Genomic DNA, 16,004 nt, shown 5'->3' with positions numbered 1-16,004 from the left:
TAAAATCTTGTATAATTTGACAATAATGATCACAGCTATTATTTTGGCAGACAAAACCATGACTTGAGAGGAGAATAGGAAATCCCTTTATTCACTCTGACGATACCATGGCTTTGATTTTGCAGCAGTCAACACATCAAGCACACACACAACCTATGGGTCCATGGGCTATATGGAAAGTAATATATACAACTATTTATCAAAACTATATTTACATAAACATAACTATGCATGTACATTATCATTACTATCCATGTGTAATGATGAAGCTGTATAGAACATTCCACACCTGTATCACAGATCATGGAATGCTATTATCCACTAAAATTCCAGGTAAATAAAATTGGTAATGAAAAATCATTAACAGGCAAAACAACCCTGTGTTACTATCATTACACTCTATAAAAATAGGCATTGTAAATTTCCAACACTGTTAACAAGCAATGGGTAAAGGCTGGGGATTTCTAGTCCAATCCACTGCATGTATATAATGACAATGACTGATTTGAAGTGAGAACCATAAGCTCCATCAAATAGCATGCTGTATGTGTGAAACAGGCAAACCAAGCCATGTGTCCAAACGTCTAGAAAAGTTTCTCTACAGGTTTCCACACTAGTCATCTAGCTGACAAAGAGCTGCCACGCCCCGGTTGATCCAGTGGCTGATAGGTTTGTCTGTGGGTAACTGGATGAAGAGGACAAAGTTGGTTGAGTGGCCTGTCGTGGATAGCACTCCTCTGCGGGCACTTGTCTTGTACACTGGAGTAGGATAGGCGGGCACCTTCTTGAACTTGGACACTTGGCTTGGCTTAAGCCAGATCTGTGGTAACTTGTCAAGGAACTGATGTCAATACTGTCACATTTGATAGACACGTATGATAAACTTATCTGCAACAACTTAGCTGGACTGAAACAAAATCATCATACCATAAGCATAAAAGGAGACTATCAGAAGTACATTAATAGAAGTATGCCACAATGTAGAAGGACAGTTCACATGTCTGCTCCTTCCAGCATGACTGACCAGTGGAGCGATGTCACGAAAAATAGACAAGATGATGTTGGGAAAATAATTTATCGTCTACAAATCATGATCTGAGACAAATATCACAAAGGCACGTACTGTTACTTGCACAAAACTTCCATTGCAATCTGCACTGTAGGTACGTTTATTGTGTCAAAATGGTAGTACATGTACATGTGGTGCTACATGTGCTTTATGAAACATTTCTACTGTTGTCAATTATAACACATTTGTTAATTTTTAACTTAGAAAGGAGACAGATGTCATATAGCATGTTGATATTTTTATCTTGCCATAACTTACACCTGTGATGGCCGAGTAAAGTTGTACTCCAAATAAATGGTGGATACTTTAGGGTCATCATTGTTGTATGTTTCAATCAAAGTATAAACAATTTACATGCTGTTGTCAAAATGGATCCTAAAATAACCACACGTGTTGTCAAGTTTAAAGGAAAAGTTCAGTTTGGATATTTCAATAAAACATACTCGATAATTGATAACGTGCCTCCCCAGTTTTTTTACATTTGAACTTTTACTGTTTGCTTATGTGTGTGGGGGTGAAAGCTTCATTGTTTTCGAAAGGAACTAATTAAAAACAGTAACATTTGGGATAAATTTGGATGTGCTAGAATAGAAATACAGGTTTATGTCAGTTTTCCCCAGCACATATCTAAGACATTTTACTGCAAACATCACACAATTCCTTTACCAAAATCCACTATGGCACATTTTTCTTTGCATAGAAACATGAGATCAGCTGTTTCTGTGATTGAATGCACCAATTATCCTGCATAAGGGTATGCCCCCATTCTAATGGGGAATCAAATAAACAGAGTGTGGCATACTGTTCTCTGTCTATGTACTTTTGATACTGTACATGTACACTGATCTTCTATAACCTTAAAGCCGAGGGCATTAGCATCGCCAGCGCAGCGCAATGACCCAGGAGCCTCCCACTAATGTGGCTGCCAATGCTGGCTTCCTTTCTGGCCGTGAGTGGGATGGTCTGGAAATAACCTGCGGATGGTCGTGGGTTTCCCCCAGGCTCTGTGTTTTCCTCCCACCATAATGCTGGCTGCCATCGTGTAAGTGAAATATTCTTGAGCTGGGAGTAAAACACCAACCAGATAGATAAATAAATAAATATAACCTTAATGTATTTTGTCAATCATAAATAATGACAGGTTAGAGCTAGCAAGAATATAAAATTAATACTAGACACGTTCAGGCTCAAAGAAGCTGTTTTCCATAAAAAGGATACAATAGGTAAGGGATCAAAGAGAATCTTTGGTAGTGACTCTCCTATAAGCATAGTCTCTTTGTCCCAGCGAGCGCCTTCAAGGAACAGACCCTGAAATGACAATCAACCCTCTATAAACACAAGTGCAATGGAAAAGAAAAATAGAGCATGGTTCTTTGCAACTGTCTGGCCACAAAGGCAAAACTAAAGATAGTTTACATAAAGCAGTTGAGAAATCAGTATTCCAAATATTGCCAGGTATGATATCAGCGGATTTCTATTTGATCAAAATCTTCAGATGAATACACTATTTTACAATAAAGCCAGACAAAAAATCTCCAGTATAAATGAAGCCTACAGTACTTGCAATGTGCATTCCACTTGTTTGATGTTTTAGCTGAGGGAAAAAAATACACCCAACATATCATATGACTGTTTAAATGATGTGGTTTCTCTTGTACTGATACTTACATAGACAAATGCTCCATCTTCTGGTTTCTCGCTAATGTCAGATTTCTCCAGCTTCATCACCTCAAACTCAAATCCAATCTCATCAATAGGAATGGTGTACTTTCTGGCATAGTTCTGAGACACGCCTGTGTATATAGTATATATCCAGCATGAGTCATAAGTAAATAAACAGGGCAACGAAGCTAACATGTAAAGCACCAACCTCAGGAAAGGTGTATGGGTAAAAACGGCTAAAATTTAATATATGTCAATGTGTTAAAATGATAAGGCAAATTTCTGGACAAATTTCCGCAGTGGCTTCACATGGATGGTCAGCATAGTATACATTACATCAGAAAAGAAAACTAATTTTTGATGTTTTGTGTTCACAAGCTCTGCTTCAGAATTATACATGTGTGTTAACAATGTCCACTCCGTATGGAACACTCCGTACCGGAACATACTGCTTGGCACTTCTCATGTAAATGCAAACATATACTTACCTGTTAAGAAGGACTGGGTGAAGTAGAAACCAGACAGCCAGAATGATGGCGGGGCCCCTGCATCTATCCAGTCAGAGAAAAATTTCAACCTGATAAAAACAGGAAATAACAAAACCATGAAAATTTTCCCAATGTTATTGAAGATATCAATATGAACACGTGACCTTTATGGGCAAGTGGGTAGCGAATGTATCAATCCATACACATAACATGTGACCTTTATATGTAGCTTGTAAGTGTTTGCAAGAATTGTACTGTATTGGACGTATAGGCCTACCTTTGCAGCAGATCTGAGATGTAGCTGCCGAGTGGTTTGAGGGATGGGTAGGACTTGGCTGCCCACACGGCTGGAAGCTTCCCCACCAGCATACTGTTAAACACCTCCTCCAGCTCAGATGACATGACCACCAAACCTTTGATGGCCTTCTGTAAGTTCTGTAACGTGCTTCTCACCACGGCCGTCAGGCGGTTAAAGCGAATCAACTCTTGTCTCAGTACTGTGTTCATAGACTCATTGTACAGTACAGGGTATTTCTTCATCACCTAGAAGCAAACAAAAAAGAGGTCCCATTCATTACAATCCATCATGCTAGGATGATACCAACCTACTAGAATACAATGCCACAGACAGCATTGACTGATATGAAGTTAAATGGATGTTTTATTCACACAGACTTGCCTAGAATCTGGCTCCAAAGAAAGCCCCAGTATGTTCCTAGTAGTCACCATACATGGACCACAGAAATTTCTATTATGGTGAGATCAACCTAAATGATTATTTCATTGACCAATCGTTCTAATAGTGACATTTACCTTTTCCAAATCGTAATCATTGGGTAGCTTGGAGAGGATATCAGCTGCCAAATCCTGGATAACCTCTCCTGATGACTTTCCGCCACCCCCAGTCTGACGGGGCAGGGTCAGTAAGATGTTGTCAAACAGCTGCAGCACAAGGAGAGAATCAGTATCAGTTACCTTCTGCTCAATGAATTCAGTTTTTAAGCTGCATTTGAAAAGAGATGAAGAACAGCTCCCTAAAAATCAATGTTGTCATATTTATTCACGCAAATAGCTGTTCAGTTGACATATTCTTCTGGGCAGAACCTTTTCATGAATGACGGGCATAGATGTACACTGACCTGCTGTGTTTCTTGGTTATCCTTGGTAATGTCAGCGTTCTCATGCAGACCAAACACTTCAGGGTTGGGGATGAGCGGGAAGCTACGGATGTAGTCTATATAGCTCTGGTAGTCCCCCTCCTTGGGGGCATAATACAAACCACTTTGGGAGAACCTGGATGACAAGAGGCAGGATCTTTAGAGTACAAGTAAAACTTTCACTAACTGCTGCTGAGAAACTCCGTTTTAACAACTTTCAAGCATGCTGGTTGTACATGAGTGAACAGTTTTAAGAACAGTATAGTGTCAATCACTAACCTTTCACAATGAATATACGTACTTCATATGTGCATTATCCCAAAATGCATTGTACTGTATCATGGTTGTCTAAATCAGTTATTTGTGGAGGACAAGTAATAGCAACTACATAGATAAACTGACTTGATCTACATGTAGGTTTGAGAATACAGACTTAACATACTTGGTGTAAAATAAAACTTGTGAACCATAAACCCTACTGACTTCTTCTAAAGTAAATGCATTTTTAATAAGTGTGTTAAGGAGCATTTAAACAACAGTTAAGGAAATATTCTTGGCAGTGCTTACTTGTAGCTATCATCTTCCACAACTGCCTTGTTGTAGAAGACAGAGAGAATGGACATGAGGAGCCTCCTATCCTTGTCGTCTGTCACACGACCGCCATAGTTACACTCTCCTGTCAGATAGGTCAAGGCCGTCAGCTGTAACTCATCATACTCATTCAGGAACATCTGAAACAGGTAGACATATCTCAGGTGTCATTAAGGTAACATAGTATTTGTATCTGTCCAGGAATGAATCGGAATAGTAATGGATGAAACTTTACACATATTTGGTATATCTTCTTAATGAGCAAGAATATTTTATTAAAATGCATTTCTAATCCATGACAATTTTCATTAAAGAAGAAAACAAAAGAAGAAGAGAGTTTTATGAGACAAAAAGTGGACAGTAATATCTTATCTGTTTTTAACACATTAATTAACCGTTGCCTTGCCTTCAATGTCACTGCAAAACAAGTACTAGTAACAGTTAAAAAGAGGCAATTCATTACCATGCTTCACATAAAAAGATTAAATAGAGACAAAACGACACTTGTCTAATAATGATGGTTTCTATATACATCTTCCAAATAACTAAGGATGTAAGTGTAGTATAGATACAAATACAACCCAAACACTTAAAATGCCCAGTACTCACCAGCATTTGTCTTAAGCTGATACGTAAGTCTGACTCGTTGAACTCGTATGGAATGTTCCAGCCTAGAGGCCCAAACTTCCTCCTCTCCTGTACCAGAGCATGGAAGAAGCACAGGCCAAACAGCATCTTGTGCCAGGGCTCTGGCTGAAACCATCAGACAAGTGTGTTGTATTAACGTGCGCAATAAACAATAATAATCATATTTAACTTCTTAATAAATATTACTGGATAATGGGAGGTTAAAAAAAGAACAAGAATACTTCTGCAAATGCAAGAAGAACGCTATATTAAAGATTGGAAGAAGTTTTACAAGTTGCAGACCACAGATGAAAAGGCTGGAGGTGTGTAAATAAAACTCTGAATACCGTGAAGTACACAGTGCAAGAAGACCTCAGTCCTAACCTTGTTACAACTGTTAAAGAAGGCTGGGTCTGAGATAGGGTCATTGAGGTATGACCTCAGCAGGTTTGCTCTCAATCCTTTGGGAGGCTCATTTGTCATCTTGACACCTGTATGACAACAGTAAAACATTTTGGTTATATTTTCAACATGTTGCTTTGTTTTAAAAAACAAACATGACACTACTTTCACATCTGTATAAAATGCAATTGGGTGTGAAAAAAGATACAACTTCTCTAAACATTTCCTACAATTTGATTTGGAGATAAATTGTATAAGCTGACATTAAAGTCTCACCATTTTGCAGAATAGACACGGGGAATTCATCAGATGGGTAACTAGTTAACCACAGGCGGAAATCTGTGTGAGTGCTCTCTGGGATAATCACCTGCAGTAAACAAAAAATATTACTGAGTCTGTCATTTTCTACTGTTGATACGAGCTTACTTTCACATCAGCATTGCCTTTAATGCCAACAGTGTATACATATGTATATTTCATCTCCACTTATTACCAATTTGATAAACTGCAAAGCATTTCACACTAGTTGAAATTGACAAGTGCTTTTAAAGATTTCATTTCAGTCATTGACATAATTTCTGACTATTACTGCGGATTCTGAAAGATTCACACACCTCTTCACAGATCTTCTCCAGCTTAGACATCCAGCTTGTGGCCAGGTGACAGTTCTGTAAGACCACCCATGTTCCATCCTTCAGGGCACTGTCGATCATTTTAGCCGCTATAGGGCCCTGAATATTAAACACAACTTAAACATTAACTTTCAACTCCTTTGAACTCCTGCTTGTGGTGGTAACACGACACAAAATATTTGTTATAAATTCATGATGTGATGGAAACATTAACATTCTTTAAGTATGTGGCTGATCAAAAAAAAAATAGCTTGATTATAAAACTTAAATAAATATCTTCTGTGACCTGTAGCATTTGTAACACTCTTTTAATGATTAATGGTTCAGCGAAGAAAAGAGCATTTCAACAATATTGTTGCTTATCCTATTACCGCAAGAAAGCAACAGAAACTGCTTGGTGCTACCCTAATTCCTCAACCTTTTCGCATATGAAAGAGCCATTTTCAGTCCAATTTATGCACATTTTCAATTTGATTTTGGTGACAAAACTACTTTGGTGGGATTGACCAGTTTCAAGATTTCACAAAAAGTATAACTTTATCAGTCAATAGAGAAAAATGCCTTCAGAATATGCTTGAATAAACACCTTGCAAACATGCGAAAAGGTTGAGGAATTACAGTAAAGGAAACTGATCTGTTTTACCTGTCCCTGGCCCAGGGAGATGGTCTGTATGCGGTTACCAGTGTAACCTTTATCCTCTCCAAACTTGAGCAGCGAGGCCATAGGATCAGCCCCAGGTGACAGTACAAAGATCAGTGGAGCACAGCAGTTGGAATCAGCAAAGGACCCAGCAAGATCAAATGTAGGGGGTTCAATAAATGACTGGCCAATGTTGTCAATGATGAATTCCTGGACGGCGGGCACCATCTTGTCAGGACGGAAGCACCGCAGAATGACCATTTTGTCCAGACCAGTCAGGCAATCAAAGGGGGCAGGCAGCTTGTGTTCTTGTGGCTGGCCAGAGTCGTACATCTCTTTCCACTGGTGGATGTAGCCTTCCACATCTATGACAGAAATAACATCATATGTTCAGCTTTTGTGCAGAAGAAACGAAATAAATAAGTTCTTTGGCTTTTCTTTTCAAAACTTTCTTTATATATATGTAAGTGTATACAGAAACTGACCCTGGGTAGACTACTTACGCTCTTTAAATCCTTTCAGATTCTTGAGGTTTGAAGCTCGCACTATTTCTGACCAGGATTTGTCTCCTAGCCACTCTGGAGCTGGGTTAGGGTAAGGATTCTCCAGAGCCACACCCCCAGTTAACAGGAACCTCCATACCTCATCATCGATCTTGTTTCTGAAAAAAAAAGGGGAAAAAAAAATTTCTCATTGAATCATTGATAATGATGATAACTTAAGAAAATGGTGTTTTAATTCTTTAAACAAACTCTTATCAAAGAGAGCATAACTAATTATTTGTTGGCTTCTTAAACCAATGGTATTCTGTGACAGTTCATTTTCACACATGAAAGTATTGTACAAAAGATCAAAGTATACTATGAAAGGCAAGGTGCAATACTTACTGCCCTTTCATGATTCCAACACACAGAATGCAGGAGAAGAGTAACTTGTCTTTCTCAAACAATGAGCGACAGACATTCTTGTAGATACTGTCAGTAAAATGCTCATTGAGATTGCTGATCCTTTCCTCCAGGTCAGAAGATGGAACACTGTTGACGATGGACTGTACAAATATAACAGGGATAATACATCTAATTACGACCTATCACACTGACAAATCAATCTATGTATAACACAGTGTGGTTGAGGTCATGACCCAATGTTAATCCATCCACTTTTTCTCATCAATTTTTCAGTTACATGACAGGTCAGGAGTTTTGTCTGATACACGGCAAGGGATAGTGGTTTACTTCAGGCATTCTAGTTTGCTCCGGTCAGTATCCTGACAAATCATTATCCTTTGTCATGTACTTGACAAGCCTTTCAACTTAACAAAGCCACAGACGCATCAGCTTCAGGCCTAGACATTGGTAAGAATAACACTTAAGCCAAGTGAGCCAGAAGTCAAAGGTCAAAGTCAGATAACAACCAAGGGTTATGCTGACATATACTAGCTGATGCTGCTTAAGAAAACATCGCAGAGTTATCTGAAATTATAGATAAATACTATTATTTGTTATCCAAGCTTATTAGATGCCTTTAGTGAAGCATTGACTTTGTAAAGCATTGACAAGTTGAACTTGTAACTTCTAACTTCAAACTAGAATAGGTAAACTAATTGTAACTTCTAACTATGAAAAGGTCTCTATTGTTTTAATACTTACCTGCAGATAGAGGTTGATGAACCATGTGAGAGAGTACTGGTACATAGGCTCAATGTTGGCCAGGTCTGTGATACAGAAGAACAAGATAGAGGAGTGGACAGCCACAGGCTCATAACCATTCCTTGTCTCGTCAATCTCTTTCTCTGTGGCTGCCGCAATCTCCTGTTTGGCAGAGATCTCTTCAGATAGGGTCTTGGAGGAAGACAGTACCTTGATGGCTGTCTCATCTTCCAGGATGTTACCCTGTGGTTATTAAAGTAAACAGTAATGGTTAACTTTAAGATACGTGTAGCCAGTTAGAAAAAAAAAACACATGACAGAGGGAAGAATATTTCTGATTTGTTTAACTTTATACTGCTCAATCTTCAAACTCTGACCATGGCAATGTGTAACATTAAAAAGAAGCTTACAATTGCTGGCATAAAAATACCCATCCTGTACTTGCCCTAAAAATTCAGATTAAATACTGTACTTGAGTTATCAAATGGAGGTCATCAATATTACTTTTGGTACTACCTACCAAAACAAAAAAAAAACATTCAAAACACCTCTCTAAGATGAATAGAACCCTCAGAATCCGTTAAAATGTATAGCTTTGTTGTATCTGAAATTTTAGGCGATATATGGTAAGCTTATGCACTTGCTAATCACTTTCCAGAAAATATTAAATACATCCCAATTTAAATTGTTATAATAAAATTCATCAGTGAGCAAATAACAAACCTGAGAGCTTGACAAGACTTCTAGGATCTTGTCTTCTATTTCCTTTAACTGCTTCTTATTTTCTGCTCCTTCCAGAATCAGCTGGTTCTTTTTCTCCTCTAGTTCTGGCTTCTCCTTGGCTGCCACAATACCTAACAGCTGATCCTGTAAACCTTGTGGGGTGATCATGAAGTTCAGCAGGCACACCTGAACAGACAAATAGGTACCCAAACATTATTCTGTGCATTTCATCAAATTTAATGTTGCTAAAATAAAAACAGCATATTTATGAGTCAACAGTGATAAACAGAATGATATAGAATATACTATCACTCTTTAAAGAACAAAGGAGAATTATTAAAGAAAACTTGTATCCACCGTCTGAATGATCTTTTAATAAATCACCTGAAATTCATGTAACTAATTTGCCCTTTGAAACTGACCACTCACTGTCCATTAATAGGGATATGATGTAGAGTGTAGTTGGACCTACCTTGACGGAGACCTCAGGTAAGTAATGTGGATTCCTTAGTCTAGTGGTAATAAAGAATCTGAAGTCTGATGAGTATTCTATCACACTGTCTCCCAATCGGATGTACTCCACCCCTTGCTGTTTGAAGGTGAGCTTCTGTAGGATGGGCTCTAACAGTGGGTCCAATTCTTCAGCCACATTCTCCAGAAGGACAGGGTAACCAAACTGGATAGAGTTCTCTAGGGTCCTCACATAGTTAGCATCAGACAGCTTGATAATGCCCAGCTGATTGTTTCTCTCCATATTCTTAACCCACTTGTTGGCTTGGCCTTGAAACAGAAACCAGATTGCAGTCAAGTTTCAATTAAATGGGGTATGTGTTAATAAAGGTACATATGTGAATGGACAATATGGCGTGTTAAACCATCTGAATTTAACTGTCCATCATTTCAAGCAAATTGTTTACAAAGTCAATGCTGCGACATTCCCCCACACAACATCCTTGTGTTGTTTTGCACTGAGATCCATTGTTAAGTGAAGTGCTAATATTAAGAGATAGGTTATTAAAAAATTTGGCTGATGAAGCGACCAACTTTATTGAGCAGTTTTAAATAGTCACAGCTAAAAATGACTAAATTGCCAGAACAATGTTTTTTTCAGAAATGTGTATAAAAATTTTGACTTCATGATAGCCATGAACAATTCTCTTTATTCCTAACAGGCTGTGCTGTGTATTACCTTGTGGATCTATCATGAGGGGCCATCGTCTGGAGTTGGAGACAACAATACCATTATCAATACTGAAGGCATCCACTGGTAAACCAGCAATCTGCCAGGCTCGTATCTTGACAGGGTCACCCAGTGTAGCATTCAGGGAGAACACTGGTGAACACGGTATCTTCTTCTCCACACACATGTTGTGCCAGTCCTTGGTGATTTCCTGGAAAATGTAAGTATAACTTCATGACAGAATTATTAAAATACATTTTACTGCTGTTTGGTCATAATAATAATAATAATGATCATAATAAACACAAAATATGTTGAAGCCAGGTTATTCTCCTTACATACTAGCAACTGTTATGAATGCTTTCCTAACAAAAAGGGATAGGGGTGTGGGTGTGTGTGTGGGGGAAGGGGGGAGTTGAGAAAGTAGATATGACAGTTTTAGCTGGCTTTCTATTTATGCATTATACGCGTACCAGAAGCAGAGACATTAACGTTTCTTTCTGTTGTTCTAACCTGTCTGAAGTCCACAGTGAATGCTCCCAAGTAAGCCACCAGCCCTGATGACAGTAACACATCCCCCATGATGTTGATGTACTTCTCCCCCAAGGTCTTGGCAGCCTCTGTCCACCTGTCCTTCTCCCCACCCAGACCTCCGATCAGCTTCTCAGCTCTCTCCAATTTCTTCTGACATAGATCTATGTTATCCTCCAGCTCTTTCTTCTTTTGAGTCATCGCCTCAAATTCATCATTGAGAGACTGCAGCTTGTCTGTCACCTATAAAACAAATGTCAATCAAAACTGAATTCTAGTCCTTTAATAGCTACATACCAATATGCATTTAATATACAAACTACCATTATAAGACAATCTTAGGGCTTGCATATCGAATTATTTAAAAGCCTAATTATGACTCTCATATATTTGAAGACCATGCAGGTAACAGTTTCTTACATGGCTCAAATCATGTTAAATAACTGACCTCCTGTAACTGAGCTCTCTTCTCATTCAGTTTCTCCATTTGCATAGCCAACTCAGACTCCGCCTCTGCTAACTTAAGTTTCTTTGGGGCGACAACCTTGGCCACTCTGTCATACACATCCATGGCCCTCACCCAGCTACACATGCCCTCACAAGCTGCAGAGGCATTCTTCACAATAGATGGGTCAAAGTCAGAGTTTGTTATATACCTGGAAAATGAAACAGATGCTTACTGCATACAATAACAGTGAGATTAGGAACACCACTGTGTTTAATACTCTTGGTTTCCATACATGGAAATGTCAGATGAGTAAAATTATAACTAGTTCACTCCCAGTATAGTGTATGGTACTAAACAAGTATAAAATTACACCAGCCAGTTATTCTTTTTATTGTTTTGGGAGTAAAAGTATGATTGCCAAATGTATCTGTTAAGGATCACTAGTTAAGGGTTTACTCTAATAACCACTTCTATATCATCAGTGTACTGAACATGGAGTGCAGACCAGTGTTGATATGTTAAAATTACACCCTTACTTTTCTCTGATTTTTTTCATAATCGCTGGAGCAATGTTGTCTTTGTCATAGGTTTTGAGTCGATCCAGGAATTTTAGATCTCCGAGGAGCTTCATGGATGGTCCCCAGTAGTCCTCCACCATCTTCCCTGAGCCACCAGGGTCTGGCTTCCTCTCTGACTTCACACTCAACATCACACACACTGACTCCATTACCAGCTTCACAATATTGGGGGGATTCTGTAACAATGGCAGTTGTAGGCTAGATACTTTACCAAAATATAATTGTCTGTACAAAAAGAAAGTGAATTAAATATGGTATGGATTCAAACTGAAAAAAAAAAATTCACCTAGTTAGATGTAACAAATACATACAAGTCCGAGTACAGCTTCTAGAAAGTTTACACTGGATATACTACAGAAACACACTTCAAGTATATACCCTTACATGTATGCAGTCAGAGAAATTTTGACCTAAGAAGTGCAACTACAAACATACTCTAGTATATCAGAACACCTTAAATTATACACCTATGTATGTCATAACAGAAACCTTCATTATTCTTACCTTCATGGCTTTGACCATGGTGATGTCCTGGGGTTTGAGTGTGTTCAGGGCCCTGATGGCAGCCTCAAGGGCAGGCACAGCCTCAGCCAAGTCCCCTTCACACTCATCCTTAATAGCTTGGGCAGCCGCAGCAGCCTCATTAGCTATAGCCTCATCAGCAGCCACTACCTAAAAGATTAAGAGATAATAAATTAGTAAAAACATATTCATCACTATAGGCAAAGCAGTATCAGGTTTTACATGAAATTGTTTGTCAACCATTTAAATATGGCTAATTATAGCTAATATTCCTTTGTTGCATTCATCTTGTTTCATTACACGCCAAGAATGTAGCAAATTTACACACCACCCTTTTACAGCGCAATATGTTTTACAACATCTAAAGTCATGTCTACACCATCTATTTATACCCTAAAATATTCTCAAATTTGACACAAAGTTGGACGTCATGGGATAGCTTTGTCTTACCTCTTTCTTAGCCTCAACCTCCACAGTATCTTGTTCAATTTTGATCATGAGTTTCTCTGTCTCCTCTGAGGTTTTCACCAACTCTGGGTGGAGGTCCTGTAACTCCTGCTGCATGATGGACACCTGGGAGGCAGCAAACTGCAGCTTCTCCAGACCCTTCAGGTACCTGTTCCTTAACATGGAGATCTCCTCACGCTTTACATCTAGCAGAGACTTGAAGGTGAGGATCAGCTCAAGATAAGATGTTGGGGTGACGTAGTTGTGACGTCTCAACAGGGCAAAGTATCTGAAAAGAAGCAATTGATATTAACACTGTTTATACTGGTCAACAATTAAATTATACCTAAACCTACTAGTTATCTTCCAGAAACACTTAATTTAAATTTACAGTGCCTCTGGTGTCAGCATTTCAGGATCAGGAAAAGTAAAAAAGGAAGCAGTCCATTTTGGTATGAAAGTTGTATCAACTGCTTGTGGTAGAAGCATTGATTTAGCCTTTTTTGCTGCACATAATACATGTAGTTGTTATACTGACCAGAAGACAGACTTAACCTATCTCACCTCTCAGAAGCTTGTCTGACACTTTCATGGAAGTGTTTACACATTGTCACACAAGCCAGTCTAACGCTGTCCTCCATGTCCACCTCCTCTAAGAACTTGTTGGCCACCATCTCCAAAGCATCTGATGGCCACGCCTACCAAGGAAATGTAATTAAATCAAGGAGATAAATTATACAAACTGTGTAGATCCTCCAGTTCAGGCAACAACTTCTGATAAACTTTAATTCTTATAAACTACATGTTGTTTAATTCCATGCGTGTACATGTGTCTAGATGATAATCCATCCAGGCATGAGGACAAGACATATTTAGTAATAGGATCACATTTGATGCTAATAGCAAAATTTACAAACTGGCAAGTTTAAACATTTAGAAATTTCTCAGAATTAATATGAATGGATGCTTAACCATAGGTACAGGTACACTAAAACATATTTTAGCAAAGAATCCCTTACACCCAACTATCAGAATATACTCACGGTGAACCAGTCAATTGTACAGCAGTTGATGAGTGAGGGGAACATCCTGAGCCTGTTCCTGAAGGCATCTCCAATAGGACTCATGGCTAACACCACATGGAGATTCTGTCTGACACGGTCTATAAAGTAGTTGTACATGGCCAGAGGTGTGGCTTCTATCTTCTTACCCTGTACACATGTATGAGGCAATGTAGTCTGAATCAGTGTCATATCAAGGAATACCATGGTTCTTTAAAACTTCAACTACAATAGCATAGCTCAAGGACATTTATATTACCCTTACCAGACAACCCAGCATAAACCACCAACCTTTGGCAAGTTACTGATGAACTTTGCCACATGTGATGTACACCTATGGATCACCATATTGACCGCATAATTTCATCAAGATCCCACATGCAGTGAGAGTTAATCTACAATCTACGATCTACAAATTCCCTGCCATAGACTGTGTTTGAACCCATTGTATGTTACTCTGTCCTACCTCTGCCCTTGCAGCTCCCTGCATCTTCTCAATGATCTCAGCTTTCTCGTCTGCCGGGTACAAATTGGGCACATCCCCTGTGTTCAAGATCATACTGATGTCCTCCATGAATGACTCGTCCTTGATCTGGTTGTCAGAGAAGAGGAACACTGTGCGCACTCCCTCAGCTCCGGCCTTTAGCAACAACTGAACAGTAAAACCAAACAGTACATCAGTATCAAACAGTCCAATCTATTTATGGGTTAAAACAAATCTGCTAACTCTCTGCAGTATCAGGACTCCAAAATACTGAAGCACATGTAAATAAATATAGATATATGGATATACAAGAGAAGCAGCAGGCTAAAGAGGAGTAAACAAACAGTATATAATATTGACAAATTTAAGTTGAAACCTAGCTCACACAAGTATAATCTCTAAAAGGTGAACAATATAAAAAAAAAATGTATTCGAGTCAGTGGTAACCAGTGTGAAAAATCAATCTAACTTTCTTACCCTTTTCAGGTCATCTCTCCAGTCAGCTATGGAATAGTTTTTGGTAATCTCAATCTGGAACAGTTCGTAGTCAGCCATGAATCCTGCCAGCTTTGTGGCACTCTGTCGACCACTGCCTCCCATACCTGACAGAGGAAAACACTGACAGTGAAGTTACTGAGCCAAGAACACTCACAATGGTGAATGGGGTAAGAGGGAGCTATTACATGCAACACTGTATTAATATCTGTATTATTCTATAAACCATTAAAAAATCACTTCAAAATTGCTGCTGAATGAAATATTGCTTAAAATGACAATGTTTAATTTAATTAGCCACAGGTTGAAATACATATACATATATATAGATAAAGTATGTGTATATGGTGACATGCATATATAAATCAACTGTGCTACTAAACCTATGATATAGACACATGTGAATGATGCAACTGAGCATGCTGTGATAATTACCGATTAACAGTGCATGTCCATTGTCCTGTTTGAGAACTCGGCTAACTCGGGAGATGTGTTCAATGGCAAACTTGAACATGACGAGTCTCATGGGTGCTTTACTGATGATATTGTATTCATCCAGGTAGCTGATAGAGACACAGGACAAACATTGGTGACACAACATGCACAGACCAATCACAT

At 38.7% G+C, this 16,004-nt stretch overlaps 1 protein-coding gene across 1 annotated transcript in view; it reads right to left on the bottom strand.

Annotated features, from left to right (window-relative positions):
* Positions 1 to 598: 598 nt before the first annotated feature.
* LOC135481821 (dynein axonemal heavy chain 3-like) overlaps positions 599 to 16,004 on the bottom strand; it is a 38,523-nt gene continuing 23,117 nt past the window's right edge. The window contains exons 44-72 of the mRNA XM_064761545.1: positions 15,822 to 15,949; positions 15,369 to 15,493; positions 14,874 to 15,059; positions 14,390 to 14,557; positions 13,911 to 14,044; positions 13,350 to 13,635; positions 12,882 to 13,049; positions 12,336 to 12,553; positions 11,800 to 12,007; positions 11,334 to 11,594; positions 10,830 to 11,031; positions 10,113 to 10,420; positions 9,641 to 9,826; positions 8,918 to 9,160; positions 8,156 to 8,316; positions 7,772 to 7,929; positions 7,272 to 7,633; positions 6,611 to 6,727; positions 6,273 to 6,363; positions 5,979 to 6,085; positions 5,577 to 5,720; positions 4,944 to 5,107; positions 4,359 to 4,512; positions 4,033 to 4,161; positions 3,497 to 3,762; positions 3,220 to 3,308; positions 2,738 to 2,862; positions 2,288 to 2,377; positions 599 to 820 (exon numbers count right to left, since the gene is read on the bottom strand). Of these exons, the coding sequence (XP_064617615.1) occupies positions 614 to 820; positions 2,288 to 2,377; positions 2,738 to 2,862; positions 3,220 to 3,308; positions 3,497 to 3,762; positions 4,033 to 4,161; positions 4,359 to 4,512; positions 4,944 to 5,107; positions 5,577 to 5,720; positions 5,979 to 6,085; positions 6,273 to 6,363; positions 6,611 to 6,727; positions 7,272 to 7,633; positions 7,772 to 7,929; positions 8,156 to 8,316; positions 8,918 to 9,160; positions 9,641 to 9,826; positions 10,113 to 10,420; positions 10,830 to 11,031; positions 11,334 to 11,594; positions 11,800 to 12,007; positions 12,336 to 12,553; positions 12,882 to 13,049; positions 13,350 to 13,635; positions 13,911 to 14,044; positions 14,390 to 14,557; positions 14,874 to 15,059; positions 15,369 to 15,493; positions 15,822 to 15,949 (5,185 nt within the window). The 3' untranslated portion in view covers positions 599 to 613. The remainder of the gene's footprint in view (positions 821 to 2,287; positions 2,378 to 2,737; positions 2,863 to 3,219; positions 3,309 to 3,496; positions 3,763 to 4,032; positions 4,162 to 4,358; positions 4,513 to 4,943; positions 5,108 to 5,576; positions 5,721 to 5,978; positions 6,086 to 6,272; positions 6,364 to 6,610; positions 6,728 to 7,271; positions 7,634 to 7,771; positions 7,930 to 8,155; positions 8,317 to 8,917; positions 9,161 to 9,640; positions 9,827 to 10,112; positions 10,421 to 10,829; positions 11,032 to 11,333; positions 11,595 to 11,799; positions 12,008 to 12,335; positions 12,554 to 12,881; positions 13,050 to 13,349; positions 13,636 to 13,910; positions 14,045 to 14,389; positions 14,558 to 14,873; positions 15,060 to 15,368; positions 15,494 to 15,821; positions 15,950 to 16,004) is intronic.

Source organism: Liolophura sinensis, chromosome 1 (assembly GCF_032854445.1).
Source record: "Liolophura sinensis isolate JHLJ2023 chromosome 1, CUHK_Ljap_v2, whole genome shotgun sequence".
NCBI classification, from domain to species: Eukaryota; Metazoa; Mollusca; class Polyplacophora; order Chitonida; family Chitonidae; genus Liolophura; species Liolophura sinensis.
Note: the sequence above shows the minus strand (reverse complement) of the source record. Positions and strands in the feature narration are given on the sequence as shown.